Raw genomic sequence first — 20,040 nt, 5'->3', positions numbered from 1 at the left:
ATACTCTATTCCAGCCACTAAAGAATCTAATTATTAGCATGTCAGAAAGGCAAATCAACTTTGTTACCATAGGATAAAATAGAACAGTACAGTGTTAAAGTTTACAGTTGTGGCAACATATCATAACATTATGCTGTAATTAACTCAGTTTTCTCCTTTGGCAAAATTTCACCTATGAAAATTATTTCAAGATTTTGATTTTTCTCCTAAGTTTTACTTACATTAATAAAGATTTACTTTTGTTGTTTTTCCTCTTCTGCTACTGAAATGCAGCCCTGATGACTCTGTCGCTAAGTGGCTGAGTGGGTCTGAAGTTATCTCCTAGGATTCCGTCACAGCCCTCTAGAAGTTCTGCACCCTTAACATGTGTCCTCAGTCTACGAAATTCCTCTATCTGAAAGGCAAAAAAGCAGACATGAAGACAAAGTAATTCTGCATTATGGGACTAATGATCGAAATCAGCATTCCCTGCCACTTGTGCACCACTGAAACTTGGAGTTTTCAGACATCATTTCTAACTTTTAAAAATAGTTGTCAGCACTAACAGAACAGAGAAAAATAAGAACTTTCATATATGTGGTTTGGAAAACATACCCTTTGCATTTTCATAATTTCTTTTGGGATCTTTAACCTTCTCACTCATTGTAGATTACATCCCACAAAATCAATCTCACAATTGTGACATGAAAGTAATGACTCTGGCCTTCTTCTAAGAAGTGTAGGAATAACTCAGTTAAATGGAAATTGTTTTCTTATTCTTCCAGTGATTTATTACCCAAAATAATGAAGCAACCCAAAATGTTGCTTCATTTAAATCAAAATTATTTGCTAAAGCAGCAGAATATTGAAAAGGCTTTAAGCTTTAGGGAAAGTCTTGACATTTTATACCAAAAATACTTTTTTACAATAAAAATGAGATATTACTTCAAAAGTTCTGCAGATATAAGTGCTCAATATACTTTTTAAAATAAAATCAAAAATCAATACAAAACATTTCAGATCTTCCAAAACAATGTATTTTGGGGGTACAGACTCTTCTCAGATTTTTCACTCTAATCTGATGTAGGAAGACTCAGAGCTTCTATCTCCATCTTTTGTACCAGCATCAAGTTCTACGTGATAAAAGGCAATGAAAACCAATGCATCTATCAACAACATTATACCTTACTGTTCAACAGGATAGTTACAGTTGCTTGGTTGTTTTTTTTTTTGGTTGTTTTTGCTTTTGCATATTGTCAAGCTGGATACATCAAGCCTAGCTGATGGCTGATTTCTTTAGGCTGAGGCTCTATATCTGTACAGTCTCTATTATGCCTCACTATCTAGCTCAGCTGTAACTTGAAAATGACACAGAACTTGAAAATTTTACACAGAAAGTAAAATGGAGCCTGAAGTTTAATCTTTTTATTATATAAGACATTATGAAGAATGAATTTCTTCATGAAAAACACTCTATGAAGGATTAAAGGGAGAAGGCAAGTGTGATTCCAGAATTAAAGGAAGTGAGGTACTGAACAGCGGGTAATGACATTTTTGTTCTTACATTGCCCACAGAGAATACTTTCTTACGCAACTTGGAAGACAACTGCCTTCATTGTTTTGTTCCACTCTACTGCAGAAGTGACAGAGACTTATTTAGTTGATTTAGAGGCTAGCTTTGCTCTGTTGCTTTTTCCTGAAAAAACTGTGCTTAGATATCAACTGTTCTGCTTCTGGCAGCTGAGATACAAGTCGATAACTTAGACTGTAAAATGAAAAGAAGAAGGAACTATAAAGTTCTTTCAAAGTGCTTTCAGAGGCAGATCTCAATTTTGGAAGATTTTTTTATTGTTTATTAAAAGCAAACTGAAAACAAACTCACTGCAGGCTACCGAACTGAAAATGTCCTCAGGAGTCAAGTGCTGATAAATCACTGAATGACTTTTGTAAAGGTAGTGTCTGTCACCATCACTAAACTGAATCAACCCTGAAAAGTCTGAAATAATTGTTGTTTTGGATGGTGCATTTTACAGGAATTTGGCTTTTGTTTGATCTTTCAAAAATAAGAGACTTTAAAGACACATGAAGGGAAGAGCGGATGGCAACGCCAGCATTTGTGAGTTATGTACTACAACTGTGAATGCTCTGCCTCAATTCCTATGGTGAAATCTATTTGCTCACAAAGTATCTTCCAATTTCTCCAGTCAGTAGAGTAGGACTGATCTGACCCCAATGTCTGTTCTTACATCTTCAGAGAAGTCAGCAATTGCAGCCTCACTCTAGATGGATAATTGTTTCTAAGCCCACCACAGTGACTGGTGACCCCTTCATATTAGGGTTGAGATCCCAGTGACAGAGGCCTTCTTACATACATGGTAGTCTACTTCATTCTCAAGAAGTGGTGCTGTCAGAAAAGAACACTTAGATGTGCTGATGCTACTTTTCAGATTTAATTACCAAGCAAAAAGGCAATATTTGTGGCTTGCTTCATGTAATATGGAATAACTCACTATACCCTCTTCATCTTCTTATCCCAACCCCCTATATTTCACTGCTATAAAGTACACTCTGAAGAGAAAATACTTTAGAGACATACAGATGAACTTCCTTGGGTATTCACACACCTTCAACAGAAACAGAAGGCTTTCTCACACCCAGTAGACCATAGTCCTGCTCATACTGAAACTTGGGGTCAAAGTGAAAGGGTAATTCCACAATGTTAACATTCCTACTTCTGCTGAGTAAAAACAAAGTTAGATTACATTTTGTAGGTTTTGCAAGAATGTTTTTGCCAATCCCCTGTATTCAGATCCTGAATTTTGTTTTACTCTGTTTTACTTACCCTTCTGTTTGAAAATTTCACATTCCTTCAATACACCTTTCCAGAATAAAATAACATTTCACAGACTGTTTTATTTCAAAGGCTGTACAAATTTTGCACTACTCCCACTCCATTTCCATATACTAGCTACTGTTTCCATCCTGTAAGAGGACTTGACTTCGAATGAAGTAGATGAAAGGGCTAAAGACCTAGCCATTCAATACAAAACCAGTTAACTGACAATGACAGCAGAACAACAGCTCCTCACTGCATCACTGTGTTAAATCCCTACTCTGCCTGGCTTAGACAATCTAAGGTTCTAGGCTTTGGTGTAACACAAAGCACATAATTCACTATGTCCTATTTAAAAAATATATACAGTGGAGAGAAGCATAAGCAAGTTTTTTTTTTCAATTTTCTGCCTGTTTTTTCAGGCCTAATAGGAGAGATTTTTCTATTTTCTTTAATTGTATTTCAGTAGTGTATACGCATGAGCAAGGAGTCTTATAAAAGTAGTCAACACAGTTAATCCTGTGCTGTATATTGTAATGTAAGACAAATGAAGATGATAAAAAACACAGAAGGAAGGCAAGAATGTGCAAAAAGAACACTGCAGGATGCAGGTTTTCACACAAGGCTTGATCTCTTTCCAACAGAGTTCAGTAATGAAACTTCTCCAAGAACTGTATTTGCAAAATATTATTCTCCAGTTGTCTGCACACATTTTATTCAAATCTCACAAAACTACTTACCAAAAACTACTCTCTGATGGAAGTGCAGACTCATAGCATAAGAATATCACTTGTACTAAAGAAATAGCAATGAACTCTAGAAATTCATACTCTGATGCGGTAGTCCTGATTTGTTATTTTGCTGTTCATGGCATGAATCTGATCCAATCTCTCTCTGTTCCAGAGCCACCTCTCAGCTGCACACTATATCAGTGGCAGTGTGAAGTCCTCCAAGCCCCTCCATGATTTGTAAGTTTTTCACCACTGCAAAGCTCTGGACTGAATTTATACCAATCAGTGTACTTCAGCAACACAAATGCATTTATTCCTCAAATAAAGCTGGGTACGGTCCAAAATTCTAATCTTTTCCCTACAAACTATGTATCTATGTGAAGATATCTATTTAAGAAGTATTCAAGATGTGCTCAATAATTAATGCGAAAAAGCAATAACAAATAATGGGTTTTAATAACAATGGCACAATATTTCTCTTCTAGAGATCTATCCCCTTCACATCATATTCCACCATTTTGTCTTGCAGTAAATGAGCACATACAATTAATTAAAGTTGCATTTTTCTGCTTAATTCTTCTCTCATTCACCCTTCACACAATCTCCTAGCATACACAAATACCTTGAACTGTGTCCTCTTTTGTCCATTGACTAGATTAAAAAGGAATAGAGAAAACAAAACGTGTAACTAGCATGAAATCCAATTTTATACAACGACTTAGTCTTATGAGTATGGTTTTCACACTTCCAGTGAAGTCCTCTTATTTATCCATATCATTTCCAGGCAATTAGCTGCTGTGTTACAAAACAAACTGCCTTTAAAGTTATTCTGAATCTAATATCACCAACAGAGTTATGTTTCCATCTACTCAGTAGTAAGCAGCCATAAAACTTACCCTTTTATAAGCAAAGAAGTACCAGATTCAAGACTGATAGGATACGCTTAACTTCTAGCTAACAAAGAAATAAGCTTACTGGGAGCAATCACTTTCACCTGTGATTAGAACTAGAACTTTCTGTGTGAAAATAATCAATGCTAATTCAAAATGATAAGTTGTTAAAACATTGTGCTGGGATGACTAGCAGAATTTTAGATTATTAAAATTGAAATAACATCAACTTATCATCTTTTATATTTTTTTCCTTCCGTTTGCACATTCTCCAGAACAGGCAGTAAAAATTAATGCACTCAGCTTCAAGGATTCTAAATAGTTTCACTTAGGTTATATCCACATTTCTCAGGTTGGGATTCACAGAATGAAGGAGAATAACTGTCAGGAGCTTTCACTGTTTTTACTGGGCTTATTTGCAGACAGGTTTGCAATTTCTTTCATTTGACTGTTAGATATTATAAAGAATATACTTTAAAATACATATAAAATTAAATTTAAATAGGTCATTTCCATTTGACATTTGTCACAAAATAGAACTAAAAAAAAGAGCAAGGTAAGCAATGTATAGTACAATTCGATTCAGCTAGCCTGCACTACATTAACAGTTTTTATTCTCCAGGATGTAGTATCTCCCTGTGCATTTTGGTTCCTTTAACATCAAGAAGCAGTGGTATTTGAAAGCTTACAATTACAAAGAATTGAATTTCTTTTGCCAATTGACTTCTTTCTTTTCTTTCACTTTGAATTAAATACAGAATTATTTTAAATGCAGATGATAAACGATAACAAGGTTTTTCATCTCTGACCTTTGCGTTGCCTTCAGTGACTCAAAAGGTTAACCTTTACTTGAAAAGCCATGTACTGATCTAATGGGATCTTCATGGAGAACAGACATTATGCCCCATATATATATTTGCACACTATAACCTTTAGCTCATAACCATATTCCAAGGTCACTTCAAGCAGAACTGTTACCTGCACTTGGGACACAGTCAAAGGATAGCGAAATAAAATCCAGGTGACACCTTCGCTGCAGGGTGGAATTGTTAAGGAGCCCTCATACACCCAGTAGTCACGCAGTAGAGGATCTGAAATTAAAAGAATTTTAATGACATTAAGGAAGAGGATTGTACCTTTTAATTATGATGGCTTATGATAGCCATGAGCTTTCTCATATGATGAAGTTAGTATGCAGAAATCTAAGGCGTGAATTTATGACCTGCTAAGTACTGTTAACTACTTTCTCAAGTGAACACACATAAACACATACTTACTACATAACAGTAACTTCCTCTTGTAGATTGATTATAGAATCACAGAGTCATAGAATTGCTCAGGTTGGAAAAGAGCATCGAATCCAATTGCGACCTAACCGTACTACCCTAACTCTAACAACCCTCGCTGAATCATGTCTCTGCGCACCACATCCACACAGTTTTTAAACACATCCAGGGATGATGACTCAACCACCTCCCTGGGAAGCCTATTCCAGTGCTTAACAACCCCTTCTGTAAAGTTTTTCCTGATATCCAACCTAAACTTACCCTGGTGCAACTTGAGGCCAGAGGTTATTATTTTAAAGATCAAAATGCCACTTTATAGAAATGGCAAATAACATAAACCCAATCCCTTAAACTAACAGAATAAATAAATAATATGCTGGGAAAAACTCTCCATATTTCCTGATTCCACATTCTCTACTGCAGTAATTGTTGTTAGACTTGCCCTCACTTGGGCCTAGTTCCACATTTCAAAAATGAACGGAGGAATGAGAGCTCTTCTTGCCACTCTGGTCAAGTAGAACCTCAAGCTTACTACTCCATGGAGCTTAAAGTTCATAGCTGGATTGAAATTCCTTATCTCCAAGACAGGCAGACAACTTTACTGTGAAAAGACATCCCATTTTGAAAGTAGGAAGGCCATGGTGATCTAGCAGTGACTAAATTCTACATCCAAACAAAACTTTTCCATTCATAATTCAGGTGCCATATTTTTCAAGATGCACTACTGTCTCCTAACTCTGGCAAAGTGAGTTGAGCTTCATAGAAAAAGAAAAACCTTAAGAAATCACTCCGTTTCTCATGAAAACATATCACACAGAGCTGTTCTTTGCTGCTCTGTGAGTGTAGGCCACACTCACAAATGACTTCCTAACCCAGCTGAAGAAATAGAACATATTACCTGATCTTAAAAGAGGGTAAAAACAAACAAACCTGGAGAGGAATTGGACACTCATGACATGGAAGACCTGAGGGAAGGTTCTGACTAACTTGACAAGGACAGGATGGGAGGCTGGAAATTGAAATAAACTTGTTTGGTTGAAGTAACCTGTTACTGCCATTCGGTACCAGATAAGAGGAATATCACACAGAATAGTGTGATATGAGATAGATATCAGACAGGATGGTGTGATATCTATCTATCAGTAAAATTAAATCTTACTAGTGAAACCTGCGCTCCTCAGAGAATGGATTTTGTTTTGTTGGTCTCATTTTCCTTCTCAGTTACAGGATTTCATAGCAACAAGTTGCACTGTCAAGCACTCAAAAATTAAGAACTGCAAGAATTAATTCAGCCCACCATGTGCATGCATTGTAGCACTGTCTCATTACATGATCACATACATCATTTACTTGCAAAGATGGATGACTCTATCTTTAAAAGCAACAGCTAACATTTGGCTTTTTAGTAACATATGCCGTCCTAGGTCTATTCAAATCCTGCTTTTTACAAGGACTGTTCTTTTTCATTTTTTGTATTTCTAGTGCACTCATTTCTTCAGTGTCCAAGTGCTTCACATACACTAGTTCATCCTTCCAGAACCTCAGTGAGGTGAGGAAGGACAGATTACCCCCAGTTTTTAAAGCTGGGGAAGTGAGGCACAGAGAGATTAAGTTGAAATGCATCTATTCATTTGAAGTGTTCAATATGAGATGCTTAGAACCTGATTTCTCAGAGTAGTTAACTTTCTATAGCACTTAATGGAGTCAGAGCACTGCTCCCATTGACTTCAGTTGCAGGTATAAGCACTCAGCACTTCTGTAAATCAGACCCCTTGATCTCAAGACGGGCACCTAGAAAATGAGGAATACAGAGTTAGAGATCACTTATGAAAATTTTGGTTTATGTGACTTAATCAGCATCAAACCAGGAACTGTGAAGCATGGGTTCTGTGAAAATAACTTCTGGTAAAGCATGTTTTATAATACGTGTTTATGAAAGGGCACAGGTAGCCTTAGTTCCTGCAATTTCTAAATGCTGAGCACTTGACCTTGCAACCTAAATAATACTCCTTTGATAAAAATTAATATAGGTTAATAAATAATGGGGTTCTTTTAAAAAATTGTTTAAATATCTTATTACTGTGGCATGGAATTTAATTCAGAAGCATTCCTTGAAGAAATATTTACTTCATAGAATTTTTTTTTAAAGAAGTTTTTTTTCAAGGCAAGGTAGAGTGTTTCTTATTGTTATTCTTGGCTATATGAATTTGAATTTGCCTCCCACTTACACTACCCTTTGTATCCTATAAAACTGCAATTGCATTATGGCATTGTCACTGCTTCCAAAACACTAACTTGTTAAGTGGGTAACCTTCTACATTTTGAAGTGAAAGCAGGCCTCTGTTTAAATAAATCATCTCCCTATTTCACGTAACAGTAGAGAAAAGATTACACATCACTATCCCTGTAGGTGAGATAATAAATCATCAAGAAATCTAGACACAGTGTTGCCAGCAGTGTACAGGCTGCAATATCACATTCCACTCAAGTGAGAAAGGTGTGAATTTATCCCAAGTTTAACAGGAAATTCTACCCCGCTGCTATTAGCACCGTTACGTGGAAAACTGTATTACCATTTGGTGGGAGATATTCTCAACATTGCAGTTAGACTGTTCTTTAGTTCAGGACTGTTTCAGCCTTTGCAATTACCTAGTAATCCACTCACAGAAAAATAAGTAAAGGCACCTACCTGGTAATAAAGAGTTGGGATTAAAACAGGGTATAGTTTTGGACTTTCCCTGAAAAAATGAATACAAATGAATCTCATCTCTAGCTATGATGAATGGAAAGGTAAAATACTGTGTGTTTTCTAAAATGAAACCTTGATTTCCTGTGAAATCACTACCATCATTTAATTATCACTGTGTCCTTGCAACCACACATTAGTTGTGGTTTTCTCTTTTTGATTTTTTTCTGTATTTTACTTCTAAGATTATCACAGAAATTTGCTAACTTACTGCCTTTAGTAGTTGCGCTCTTCTCCAGGCCCCAGCCTTAAAATACTTTCTCTACATGAAATTCAGGACTTCCATACAAAATGAGTTTAAAAAACAAGGGACAAAATGATCATTTCCTTGACTGACAGAAAACACTTATCAAATATCTTATTAAACTTATCATTCCAATAATTTAATGCAATAAAATTTTATGTATGCAGTAGCATGTTTGATGCTGACACTCCAAAAGTCATTAGCATAAAATGCTCGTAATGACAAAGCTATTCACCATCTTACTGTACTTAGCTTTGCCTTTAATGATCAAGCTATAAAGTTCTGTGGACTAATGTTTCCATAGCTGCCTTAACAATGAGTTTGTAATATTACACATAATTACTGTTTACCATATATTATTTGCCTAAAAGATCTTCAACTCTCTTCTAGTAAGTCTCTCATTTTTCTGTACTTCACCATCCTCTGAAGTGAATGGCTTGTCTCTCCAAGCCAAAATACAACTGCTCATTAATATAGCACAAAATACTTTAAAATCAAAGATAAACATGATTATTTCTGTTTTATAGACAGAGGGATGGAAATAACTTTCCCAAGGTAATAGCGTTAGCTTTCTGGAAAGTGCTCAAGGCTTCTAAATACAGCTATGCTTTTTATCTGTTCTTCACTATCCCCACATATAATCCATACAAGGCAGCACTGTGTCTTTGTTGATTTCCCACTGCAAGTTAATAAGGGTATTCAATGCATCTATTTTTTTCCTCTACAAATAAAATCCACACAAGTTTGGAAATGCTGTTATTAGTGTTCACTAAGCATTCTGTAACAATGCTTACATTCATACTGACTCCATACTGATAATCACTGGAAAGGTGATACTTGAAATCAGTTATCAATCAGACAGATCAAATTTTTGGACATCAGAAAAAGGCATTTAACTACAAAGACTATATATTAAATGAAAACACTGTAAAATACTGAGCTTCTGATGTAGGCCACTGAACTACAGCTTTCACACATGGTTTTACTATAAAGGAGTTTGAAAACATTCTTTCGGTTTCAGTGTTTCATACACACTTTTCACACACTTACTTCATCTTGTTTGTGAGGGAAGCATCTCTTCAGACGATGTCTTACCTTGTACTGGATGTCCTGGAGAATTTCAGTTACAGCCTTTAGGCCTACATGCTCTTTTCCTATCTGAAATAAAATAAGCAAAGATGAAATTCAGTCTTTTGCTGTTTCTGAACCTATAAGGCAAGACAGAAATCAATCAGAACACTAAGTTTTGAAATTGTTTTGAGGTAAGCTACCCAACCTCGTGTTAATCAAATATACTGATACACAGCAATTCCAAACAATGAAACCTCTATACAGGCATCAGCCAAAATTAAACAGGATTTAAAAAACTTCAACATGAAGACAGAAACTGACAGAACAAAAGCCATAGTTAAATCTGGTAAGTTTTGAGTAAGCCTGTTTTGTAGCATATACTGTAAGTAAATTCAAAATCATGCAGCACTGTGACAGACAAATGCCAAGAATACAATTTGTCCTTACCAGTTTTTTGTCAGAAAAGCACATAGAAAGGAACAGAATGAACAAACATGATGGATACCTTTTGAATTTGCTCCCATGGTGCTGCTAATCTGGCTCTGAGGCTCAAGGGAATGTTTCTTCCCTGCCTGCAGAGTGCAGAATGGCAGATCCTCCCCCTCCATGCACCTCCGGCTTCTGCAGGCAAAAGCCTGGCTCTCTGCAGCACTGTCCTTGAAGACTGAATGTCTTCAAGGTGTGGAAGATGGGGTTTTCAAAATAAACCAGTTTCCACTAATGTTGTTCACTCTGTATGCTGACTTCAGTTGCTTCTGATCTACATCACCATCCAAAGACCCCACCTTTTACATTCAGAACAACACTGGCAAAACAGAAAGATTCAGAACAGCTTTCTGCTTGACTTCTTTGCCAATGCATACACATAGGAGGTGAGGAATGAAATGGGCATGAGTAAGAACAGAAGAGCTGGATGAAATTTGTTCATTTATTGGGACTTTTTGGAGTAGAATCAAAGAATCATTGAAGCACTGACTCATAGAATAATTTGGGTTGGAAGGAACCTTTAAGATCACCTAGTTCCAAACCCCCTGCTTTGGGCAGGGACACCTCCCTCCAGACCAGGTTACTCAAGGTCGTATCCAGCCTGGCTTTGAATGCTTCCAAGGAGAGGGCATCCACAACCTCACTGGACTGCCCTTACAAATGATATAATCGTTATTGGAAGGAGATAATTGAACATCAATAAAATGTAACTTTTATTTCTAGAAAATTAAGTGAATTTTCTCTTTTCTCAAAAAAAAAAAAAAAAAAAAAAAAAAAAGGAATTTCTATTTAAAATCTTCAAATTGATAAAAGACATTAAAATCATTTTGAACATGTCTGGAGCCCCCAGTACAAGAAAGACGGAGAGCTGTTGGAGAGGGTCCAGAGGAGAGCCACAAAGATGATCAGGGGACTGGAGCATCTGCCCTATGAAGACAGGCTGAGGGAGCTGGGCTTTTTCAGCCTGGAGAAAAAAAGGCTGTGGGGTGACCTCACTGCAGCCTTTCAGTACCTAAAGGGAGCCTACAAACAGGAGGGGAATCAACTCTTTGAAAGGGTTGATAACAGCAGGGCAAGGGGAAATGGTTTTAAGTTGAGGGAGGGAAGATTTAGGTTGGATGTCAGGGGGAAGTTCTTTACAGAGAGAGTGGTGAGGTGCTGGAACAGGCTGCCCCGTCCCTAGAAGTTTTCAAGGCCAGATTGGATGGGGCTTCCTGGCAAATGAAAAAGCACTTTGGAATGATTAAAAACTCAGATTAAATGGGAGTCCAGAAATAGAAAATGTATCATTTAAGTTTTATGTTTGTTTAAGAACTTACATATAACTTTCTAACCATCTCCAAGGTTACCTCTGCTGGAATTAGAAGGTGACTTACATAAGCAATTATGACACAGCCCTCCAGGATACAGAACTGAGAGAATAAAAACTTTCTAACTTCCATTTTTAGCAGTTCTATCTCAGTGTTGGAGACATAACCAATGTACCTTTACGTTCCAACAGAGGTAAAGCTCAAAGGCATTCACAAACTTGTAATGAAAAATGACAAATTAATATCACTGTGAAAGAAAAACCATTTGATCTAAGCATGAATTCTAAACTTCTTCCTACCAATCCATTTAAATAAAAAAGTTTGCCACTTCTCATGAGAATGATGAGAAACTGATAGTCGTCTTTATAGGGTGAAGCCCTTGAAAAATTTTCAACAGCAATTAGATTATGGGCCTAACTTCCCAGCTTGCACATCTTCTCCCCAGTAAGCCTCAAGTCTCTGTGTCTCTGGCTCTTCTGAGAGTCTGCAGAAGATTCATTACAACACCAGTCTGATGTCTCTGAATAATGTGATCTTATCTCACATTTCTCCCATGTGAAGTAATATGCTTGCACCTGTATTTAAAAAGACACCATTCTACTACTGGCTTTTGGGTCAATGGGTCATTAGGTTTTCTTTTCCTCTTTCCTCCTCTCTTCTGTGTACTTCCCCAATTCCTGCACAGCAGGCTCAGGCTGGAATGGAGAAGAACACATCAGAGAGATATCGAAGCACCTCCACCTCCTGACAGGTCCCCTCACAGGCACGGTGCATGGATGCCTAATTACAGTCAGATGGCTTGATTACGTGTCAACTCTTCTTTAACTAATGTACATTAAATATATCATTTAAGCAAGATTTACTCATTTAGCATATGCACAGACAAAAGGACAGAGAACTATCTTTTAAGTAGAATCCCACGAGTTATACAATATTTTATTTTAAGAAATTATCAAAAATGAAAGAAAATGTGAAGGAACCCATTTTCCTCACACAAATGACATCGCAAGCTAACACATGCAGCACAGGAAACTTACCTGTACAAATAAAGCAATGATAGCTATGCCGTGCTTCTTCCCTACCGCTTCATCAATGCTGCTGTATAGTGTGGAGTTCCAGTGCATTAGATGAAGCTGAAACAAAGAAGTATAAATAGATCAGTACAGAAAAGTCTTGCATTTAAAAAAAAAAATAAAAAAACACCAGAAATTAATTTCAATTAACAAGGCCTCCACATGCTTGAGCATATACATGCATGTACATGCCTGTGTCTATGCATGTATACATAAATGCATTTCTATTAAAAACATCAGGTATTCCAAGGGAGAAAAAAAAAAAAGCTGCAGAAGAAATTATTTATGGTCAGTTACCAAATGTCAATAACAAAGGTGTAGATTACAGTAACTCTCTTACTTTGAATACTGAAATAAACAATGTAGCTAATCCAGCCTGCCAGCGCTGCCTCTCAGTCTACCAGGTATGACCATGATTATGGACATAGGCTGTCCAGATATGTACTTGACTGGCTGACTGCCTATCTCAATGATACTTGTCTCAAACATCATCTTACAAGACGAGTCATTCAAATCTCAGTAGTAAAAGTAGTGAAGTGATATCAGGAGAGGTTAAACAAAGAAGAAGTTAAGCAGAGAAAATGGCTCGAGAAGCACCTTCAGGACAGGAGAGAAAGAGATGCTAAAGAGGAAAATGAGGGCCCTCAACTGCCTTCTTTGACTTATAGGATTGAATGGATGCAGGTCAGGCAAGAGACACCAGATTGTACACATGAAGTCTGTTCTAGTGAGGTGTCAGAGCTGGCATGATTTGGGAAGTGACGTTTGAGAAAAGTGCTATGAAACTGACTAAGAGACAGGAAGGAAGGCCAGAAGGGTGTAAGCAAGGATGGAAGGAAGGGAAAGAGGGGGAGGCTGGGAGAGAGATACTACCATCTGCTGTGAGCTAACATGCATTGCAAGCACAAGTTTTCCCAGTACTGATGCTAAAATGTATTCTCTGCATCTGGATTTGGTAACATTGCAGAGCTTAGGCATCCTAAGCACAGTTGCTTTTAAGTTTATTTGCCAATGACATCTGCACACTCCAAACAGCTTTAAAAACTGTGCATTCTTAAATTTAACTCCATTTAACATCCATTCTGTACAAGTGATCAGTATTTTGATTGGACATGTGTAAGAAGTTAGTGTAATTCTCTTACTTAACATCATTTCCACATTCAGGCACAGCAGTTTTTAAAACAGACAGCGTTTCTTTCTATTTGGTGTTTCAGTTTTGTCCAGTAACTGCTTCTGACAGAGCAGGAATTAACTGAGGGACCGCAGGTTTCAGTTCCTCTCCCCTTATTTCACCTCTGAGGCACTACTCCAAATTATTGAAATTTTAAAAGCCTTTCTCAATATGAACTTTTAAATGAATCGCAGAATCACAGAATTGCCAGTGTTGGAAGGGACCTCAAGGACCATGAATCTCCAACACCCCTGCCACATGCAGGGCCACCAACCTCCACATTTAATACTAGACCAGGCTGCCCAGGGCTCCATCCAGTCTGGCCTTGAACACCTCCAGGGACGGGGCATCCACAACCTCTCTGGGCAGCCTGTTCCAGCACCTCACCACCCTCTCTGCGAAGAACTTCCCCTTGACCAACCTAAATCTTCCCTCCCTCAACTTAAAACCATTTCCCCTTGTCCTGCAGTTATCTACCCTTTCAAAGAGTTGACTCCCCTCCTGTTTGTAGGCTCCCCTCAGGTGCTGAAAGACTGCAGTGAGATCACCCCACCGTCTTTTTTTCTCCAGGCTGAACAAGTGCAGCTTCCTCAACCTGCCTTCCTAGGGCAGGTGCTCCATCCCCCTGATCATCTTCATGGCTCTTCTCTGGACCCTCTCCAACTTTTCCCTGTCTTTCTTGTACTGGCGGTACTCCAGATGGGGCCTCACAAGAGCAGAGTAGAGGGGGACAATCACCTCTCTGTCCCTGCTGGCCACCCCTCTGCTGATGGAGCCCAGGATACCATTTGCTTTCTGAGCTGCAAGAGCACAGTTGGTTCATGTTAAGTTTTTCATCCATCAGGACCCCCAGGTCCTTCTCTGCAGGGCTGCTCTCAAGAACTGCTCCTTCCAGGCTGTATGGATACCTGGGATTCCTCCAGCCCAAGTGCAAAACCTTGCACTTTGCTGTGCTGAATCTCATTAGGTTCACCCAAGCCCACCATTCAAGTCTGTTGAGGTCCCTCTGGATGGCATCCCTTCCTTCCACCGTGTCAACCACACCACTCAGCTTGGTGTCATCAGCAAACTTGCTGAGGGTGCACTCGATTCCATCATCGATGTCACTGATAAAGATGTTAAAGAGCACCGGTCCCAACAAAGACCCCTGGAGGACGCTGCTCATTAGTGGCCTTCACCTGGACAGAGCCATTGATGATCACCCTCTATCTGCGTCCTTTCAACCAGTTTCTTATCCATCGAGTGGCCCACCCATCATATCCCCATTCCTCCAATTTGGAGATAAGGATGTGGTGGGGGACCATGTCAAAGGCCTTGCTCAAGTCCAGGTAAATGACATCGGTCGCCTTTCCCTTGTCCACCAATGCTGTCTCTCCATCATAGAAGGCCACCAGATTGGTCAAGCATGACCTTCCCCTGGTGAAGCCATGCTGGCTGTCCTGGATCACACGCTCATTCCTCATGTGATCAAGCATGTCGTCCAGGATGATCTGTTCCGTGATCTTCCCAGGCACAGAGGTGAGACTCACCAGCCTGTAGTTCCCCGGGTCCTCCTTGCTCCCTTTCTTGTAAATGGGAGTGACGTGACCCTTCCTCCAGTCATCTGGGACCTCACCTGACAGCCACAACTTTTCAAATATGATGGAGAGCGGCCCGGCAACCACCTTGGCCGGCTCCTTCAGAACCCTGGGATGCACGCCATCCGGCCCCATAGACTTATACACATTCAGTCTCATGAGGTGGTCTTGGACCTGCTCTGCCCTTACCTAGACGTTTAGGGATGCAAGGCTCAGGGACATGAGAAATATTAGAATCCTGGCTGCCAGTGAAGACCAAGGCAAAGAACTCATTCAGTACCTCAGCCTTCTCTTCACCCATTGAAGCAAGTTCTCCTTTACATTTACCAAAGGAGGTACACTCGCTTTGGCCTGTCTCTTCTGGCCAATGTACCTGTAGAATGTCTTCCTATTATTTTTCATGTCCCTCGCCAAATTCAGTTCTGCCTACGCCTTGGCTTTCCTGATCCCACATCTGCAAGTTCGGACAGCATCCCTGTATTCTTCCCAGGTGACATGCCCTTGTTTCCAGAGTTTGTACGCACCTTTCTTTGCCCTCAGCTTGCCCAGCAGGCTCTTGCCAAGCCATGCCAGTTTCCTACCTCTTCTGCCCACTTTCTTATTCAAAAGGATGGAGAGCTCTTGTGCTCTCAAGAAGGCATCCTTGAAGAGAAGCCAGCTCTCCTTAACATCTTTATTTTTAAAGACAGCATCCCAAAGGATCTTGGCCAACAGTCCATTGAACAGCTTAAAGTTTGCTCTTCTGAAGTTCAGGGTCCTGATGCCACTCTTTGCCAGGCCCACATCCCTTGAGATCACGAACTCAACCAGGGCATTGTCACTGCAGCCCAGGCTGCCACCAACCTTAACGCCTTTAATGATCTCCTCCGCATTGGTGAGCAGCAAGTCCAGCAACGCTTCACCTCTGGTCGGTCTGTCCAATACTTGCACCAGAAAGTTATCATCAATGGATTCCAGGAGCCTCCTGGACTTATTGCAGCTCACCGTGTGATCTTTCCAACAGATATCCAGATGGCTGAAGTCCCCCATCAGGACGAGAGCCTGTGAGCACGATGCTTCTCGTGTCTGAAGCAAGAAAACCTCATCAACAGTCTCCCCTTGATCAGGTGGCCTGTAGTATGTGCCTATCACCAGCTGGCCTCTATTAGCCCGGTCCCTAATTCTAATCCACAGGCTCTCAACCTATTGCTGACTGTTTCTCAGGTCTATCCACTCTTTGACATAGAGGGCAACTCTCCCACCCTTCCTACCTCACCGCTCCCTTCTAAAGAGGCGATACTCCTCAATGGTGGTATTCCAGTTATGGGAGTCATTCCACCATGTTTCTGTGATAGCAACAAGGTCATAACTTTCCAAGCACATCATGGTTTCCAACTCGTCCTGCTTATATTTCCCAGGCTATGTGCAGTGGTATAAAGGCACTTCAGCTGGGCTTTCCCTCTCACCACCTTTATAGAGGATCTAGGATCCCCTGGAACAGCAGCATCCCCAGAATCCCCCTGCCCCTAGTCCAAATGAATCTATCATAAATCAAATTGAATTTCAAACTATCATTGCAAATAATTCTATTTATGTCAATTAAAGGCATTTGTTGTACTAAGAAAGGAAAATTAAAAAAAAAAAAATTGCACATGAAAACACTAATACAAATATTCTTGACTACAGAATTTCTAGACACCCAAATACTCCTTGTTAGAACCAATTTATTTTGAATGTACTTGGTGTCATATTTTATTGTACATTAGAAGCTTTTCTATAAATTTAATTTGCCTTTGGCTTTTAAAGGAATAAAAGCAAAGGACCAAACAATAACAACCCAATCCCTCACTTCACCCAACACAGAACAGCTGCTACTCAAGAAGATAAAGCACTGCATTTTCCGGAGAGAGCCTGGAGTGTGCAGGAGCCATCCGCCAGAGGGGGCTCATGCAGTCCCATCACCCCAACCAAGCCCTGACATTCAGGAGGGAATGTGAGCCAGCTGCGGGCAGGCGGAGCGCACACAGGAAAGAAAAAGGTTGCAGTGACTGCAATCCTGATGGCAACGTCCTTGGTGCCGTGGAGAACAATGCTACATGGCAACGCTATTCATTTTGTTTGAAATGTCAAAGCAAGCTTTTCTTTTGGTGACTGGAACAATAGAGCTGAGAGCGATAGCCAAATTTAAAAAGAGCATTACTTGGACTGTGTCAACAGGCAGGTCCTGGCTAGGGCTGCCATGACATTCAGCAGCTTGCTGCACTCCTTTGGAGGTGAAGTCTGTAATCTGATGTTTCTCCATGTTCTGACAATTGTTTGTTTCTGAAGATTTGAAAGGCAAACAGCCTCAGAGAGAAGAAAACGAACAAGTACTTCACGCTGTACCAGCAATAACCCCAGTGCATCCAGAAACAGGTTGTCGTCCAGTCTCAGACATCAGGCTTTTCAGGGCAGAGACCAGTTTCTATACTAATGATATATACTGGCTAGGTATATAGGTGTATATATATATGTGTGTGTATATATATACACCTCTTCCCACATCTCTTTGGGGACATGAGAAAAGTTAAGTATGAGCTACCCATTATAAGGGTATCCTTAGGCCTTGCCATTTACTTGGGGAAAGAAGATTCTCTGCAGACCCTCAGAGCCTCTTTCCTCCCCACCAACTCAATGGAAGTCAAGATGGTCTACTACAAAGAGAAAATAATGCAAAGAGTTGTGCTTAAGGCTAATGTAGGCACGACTTGACAAAGTCCACATTTAGTAATCCACATTACCAAAGGTACTAAAATGTTCTTCACTTTCTGGTCTGAAGGTTTCTGTAACTTTGAGGTTCTGCTCAAGAATGCTTTAAATAAATGTTAGTCTCCTTGGAACAAGAATTTGGGTACTGGGTTTCTGTAGCTCAGTGTAGAACAAATTTCTGGTCAGTGTTAAAAATGCTTCTGCATTATTGCCTTAGAGGCAGAGATAATTACAGTAGATTAGCACTCTGTTCTTTACACAGTGGGTTGTAAACTTGTGACATGAACACTTGTGGTGTCACACAGTACCAGCAGGTTCATAAATGGGTTGGATGAATTATGTCCACAAACAGATAAAAGAACAGGCAGAGATATAGCCTTAGGTCCAACAACTCACAGATGACAGAGTACAACACAGGAAGTGGTAAGGCTGAGGTTCTTCTCAAACAGCATCTCTTACTGCCATAGCTACAGATGGAATACTGGATGGAACACTGGTCTCATTCCGCATGGTATTCATTTGGGTTGGACTCGACCATCTCTGGAGGTCCCTTCCAACCCGTACAATTCTGTGATTCCGTTATTCTGTGGTTATGTTCCCATGTTTTGAATCTAGGTGATGTTTGAAATAGCTCTTCACAGAAAATATTCTGTTATTAGGGATATACGAGATGAAATGAGACAGGAAAACCAATGAAAATTAATAATGCCAAAATACATCCTAACAAGAAGCCATTAGGCCTCACATCTTCTGCTTTCCAATAATCCTGTGCACACACATTTAAATAGATGTTATCATCTGTTTAAATACATAGAAGCCAAATCAAAATTATTCTTCTACAGAACAGGAAAAATGTAGCTTAGATGAAGGCTGGATAATTCAATGAACAAGGGATTCAGAAAGGGGAATATTAGTAAGAAAGTTGTAAGACCTAAGTATCCTAAGTGTCCTTTGAAAAATGTTCCTTCCAAATTGTGGTTTTTGTGTGTATTTGTATTTGTGTGACTTTCTAGAGCTCTTTTGCCTTCTGTTTATTCGATTTTTTGCAATATGGCATCAGAAAAAACATCAGATAACAGTAAAAGAAAAAATGACAGCAAAAAGACTACAAACATAGAATTTGCCAAAGAGGATAGTGCACAAAAAACATGGCCTGTAACTTTTGTAAATATTAATGGGAATCAGATGTGCACAGAGGAAAGACCTCAGTGCTTTTACAAGTTTTGAAACTATCAATGTCAGTGCATACACTGACAACTTCATAGCAGCCAGGGCAACTTACTAGATCAGTGATCTGTGTTTTGGTAAAACCTTCAGTTTTACATTGATTTGACAGCTATATTGATTTGAGACATTGATTTGAGAGTGCCTGCTCAGAAGTGGTGGGTGCCAGCCTCTGATGCGAACACAATTATACGGGTTTCTTAAATAACCAGCTCAGTGTATTGACAGTGCTCACCAGTGTGAGCTTTGTTTTGGGTATAAACAAACTAAAGCAGGAGAGATGCTGTTCAAGTTGCCAGCTAACGCATTGATAATCAGTAATCAGGTTGTTTCTATACAACCAGAATGAGTGAGCTGTGCTGCTGATTGTCATAGCTGACTTGGAATGCTAGACAGTGTATTTTTACAGAAATACCAGAAGAGTGTGAGAAACTCCTTAGCATTCCAAAATACAAAATTATCTGGTGCCTTTTAATATTCCAGCTGTAAATTAAAGAAGTATAGCAGTGACGTAAAATCCTTAAAGTTGGATGAACTGAAAATTCATATAAGCAAACAATAACTAAGTACTGATGGAGCTGATTTGTTTCATGAACAGCTGGAGAGATTCTCCCTCCCAGGAAAGATTAAGGAATTATTCCAGGCAGCAAAGTGAACTCCACAGAAGGATTATTTGGTATAGAACAAATTTT

The 20,040-nt window shown here is 39.4% G+C and overlaps 1 protein-coding gene across 1 annotated transcript in view; it reads right to left on the bottom strand.

Annotated features, from left to right (window-relative positions):
* Positions 1-259: 259 nt before the first annotated feature.
* CA8 (carbonic anhydrase 8) overlaps positions 260-20,040 on the bottom strand; it is a gene marked incomplete at both ends in the record, with an annotated part of 39,136 nt that continues 19,355 nt past the window's right edge. Inside the window, 5 exons of the mRNA XM_079533030.1 lie at positions 260-394; positions 5,412-5,524; positions 8,409-8,457; positions 9,805-9,867; positions 12,614-12,709. Coding sequence (XP_079389156.1) covers positions 260-394; positions 5,412-5,524; positions 8,409-8,457; positions 9,805-9,867; positions 12,614-12,709 — 456 coding nt within the window. The remainder of the gene's footprint in view (positions 395-5,411; positions 5,525-8,408; positions 8,458-9,804; positions 9,868-12,613; positions 12,710-20,040) is intronic.

Source organism: Tetrao urogallus (assembly GCF_951394365.1).
Source record: "Tetrao urogallus genome assembly, chromosome: 3".
NCBI classification, from domain to species: Eukaryota; Metazoa; Chordata; class Aves; order Galliformes; family Phasianidae; genus Tetrao; species Tetrao urogallus.
Note: the sequence above shows the minus strand (reverse complement) of the source record. Positions and strands in the feature narration are given on the sequence as shown.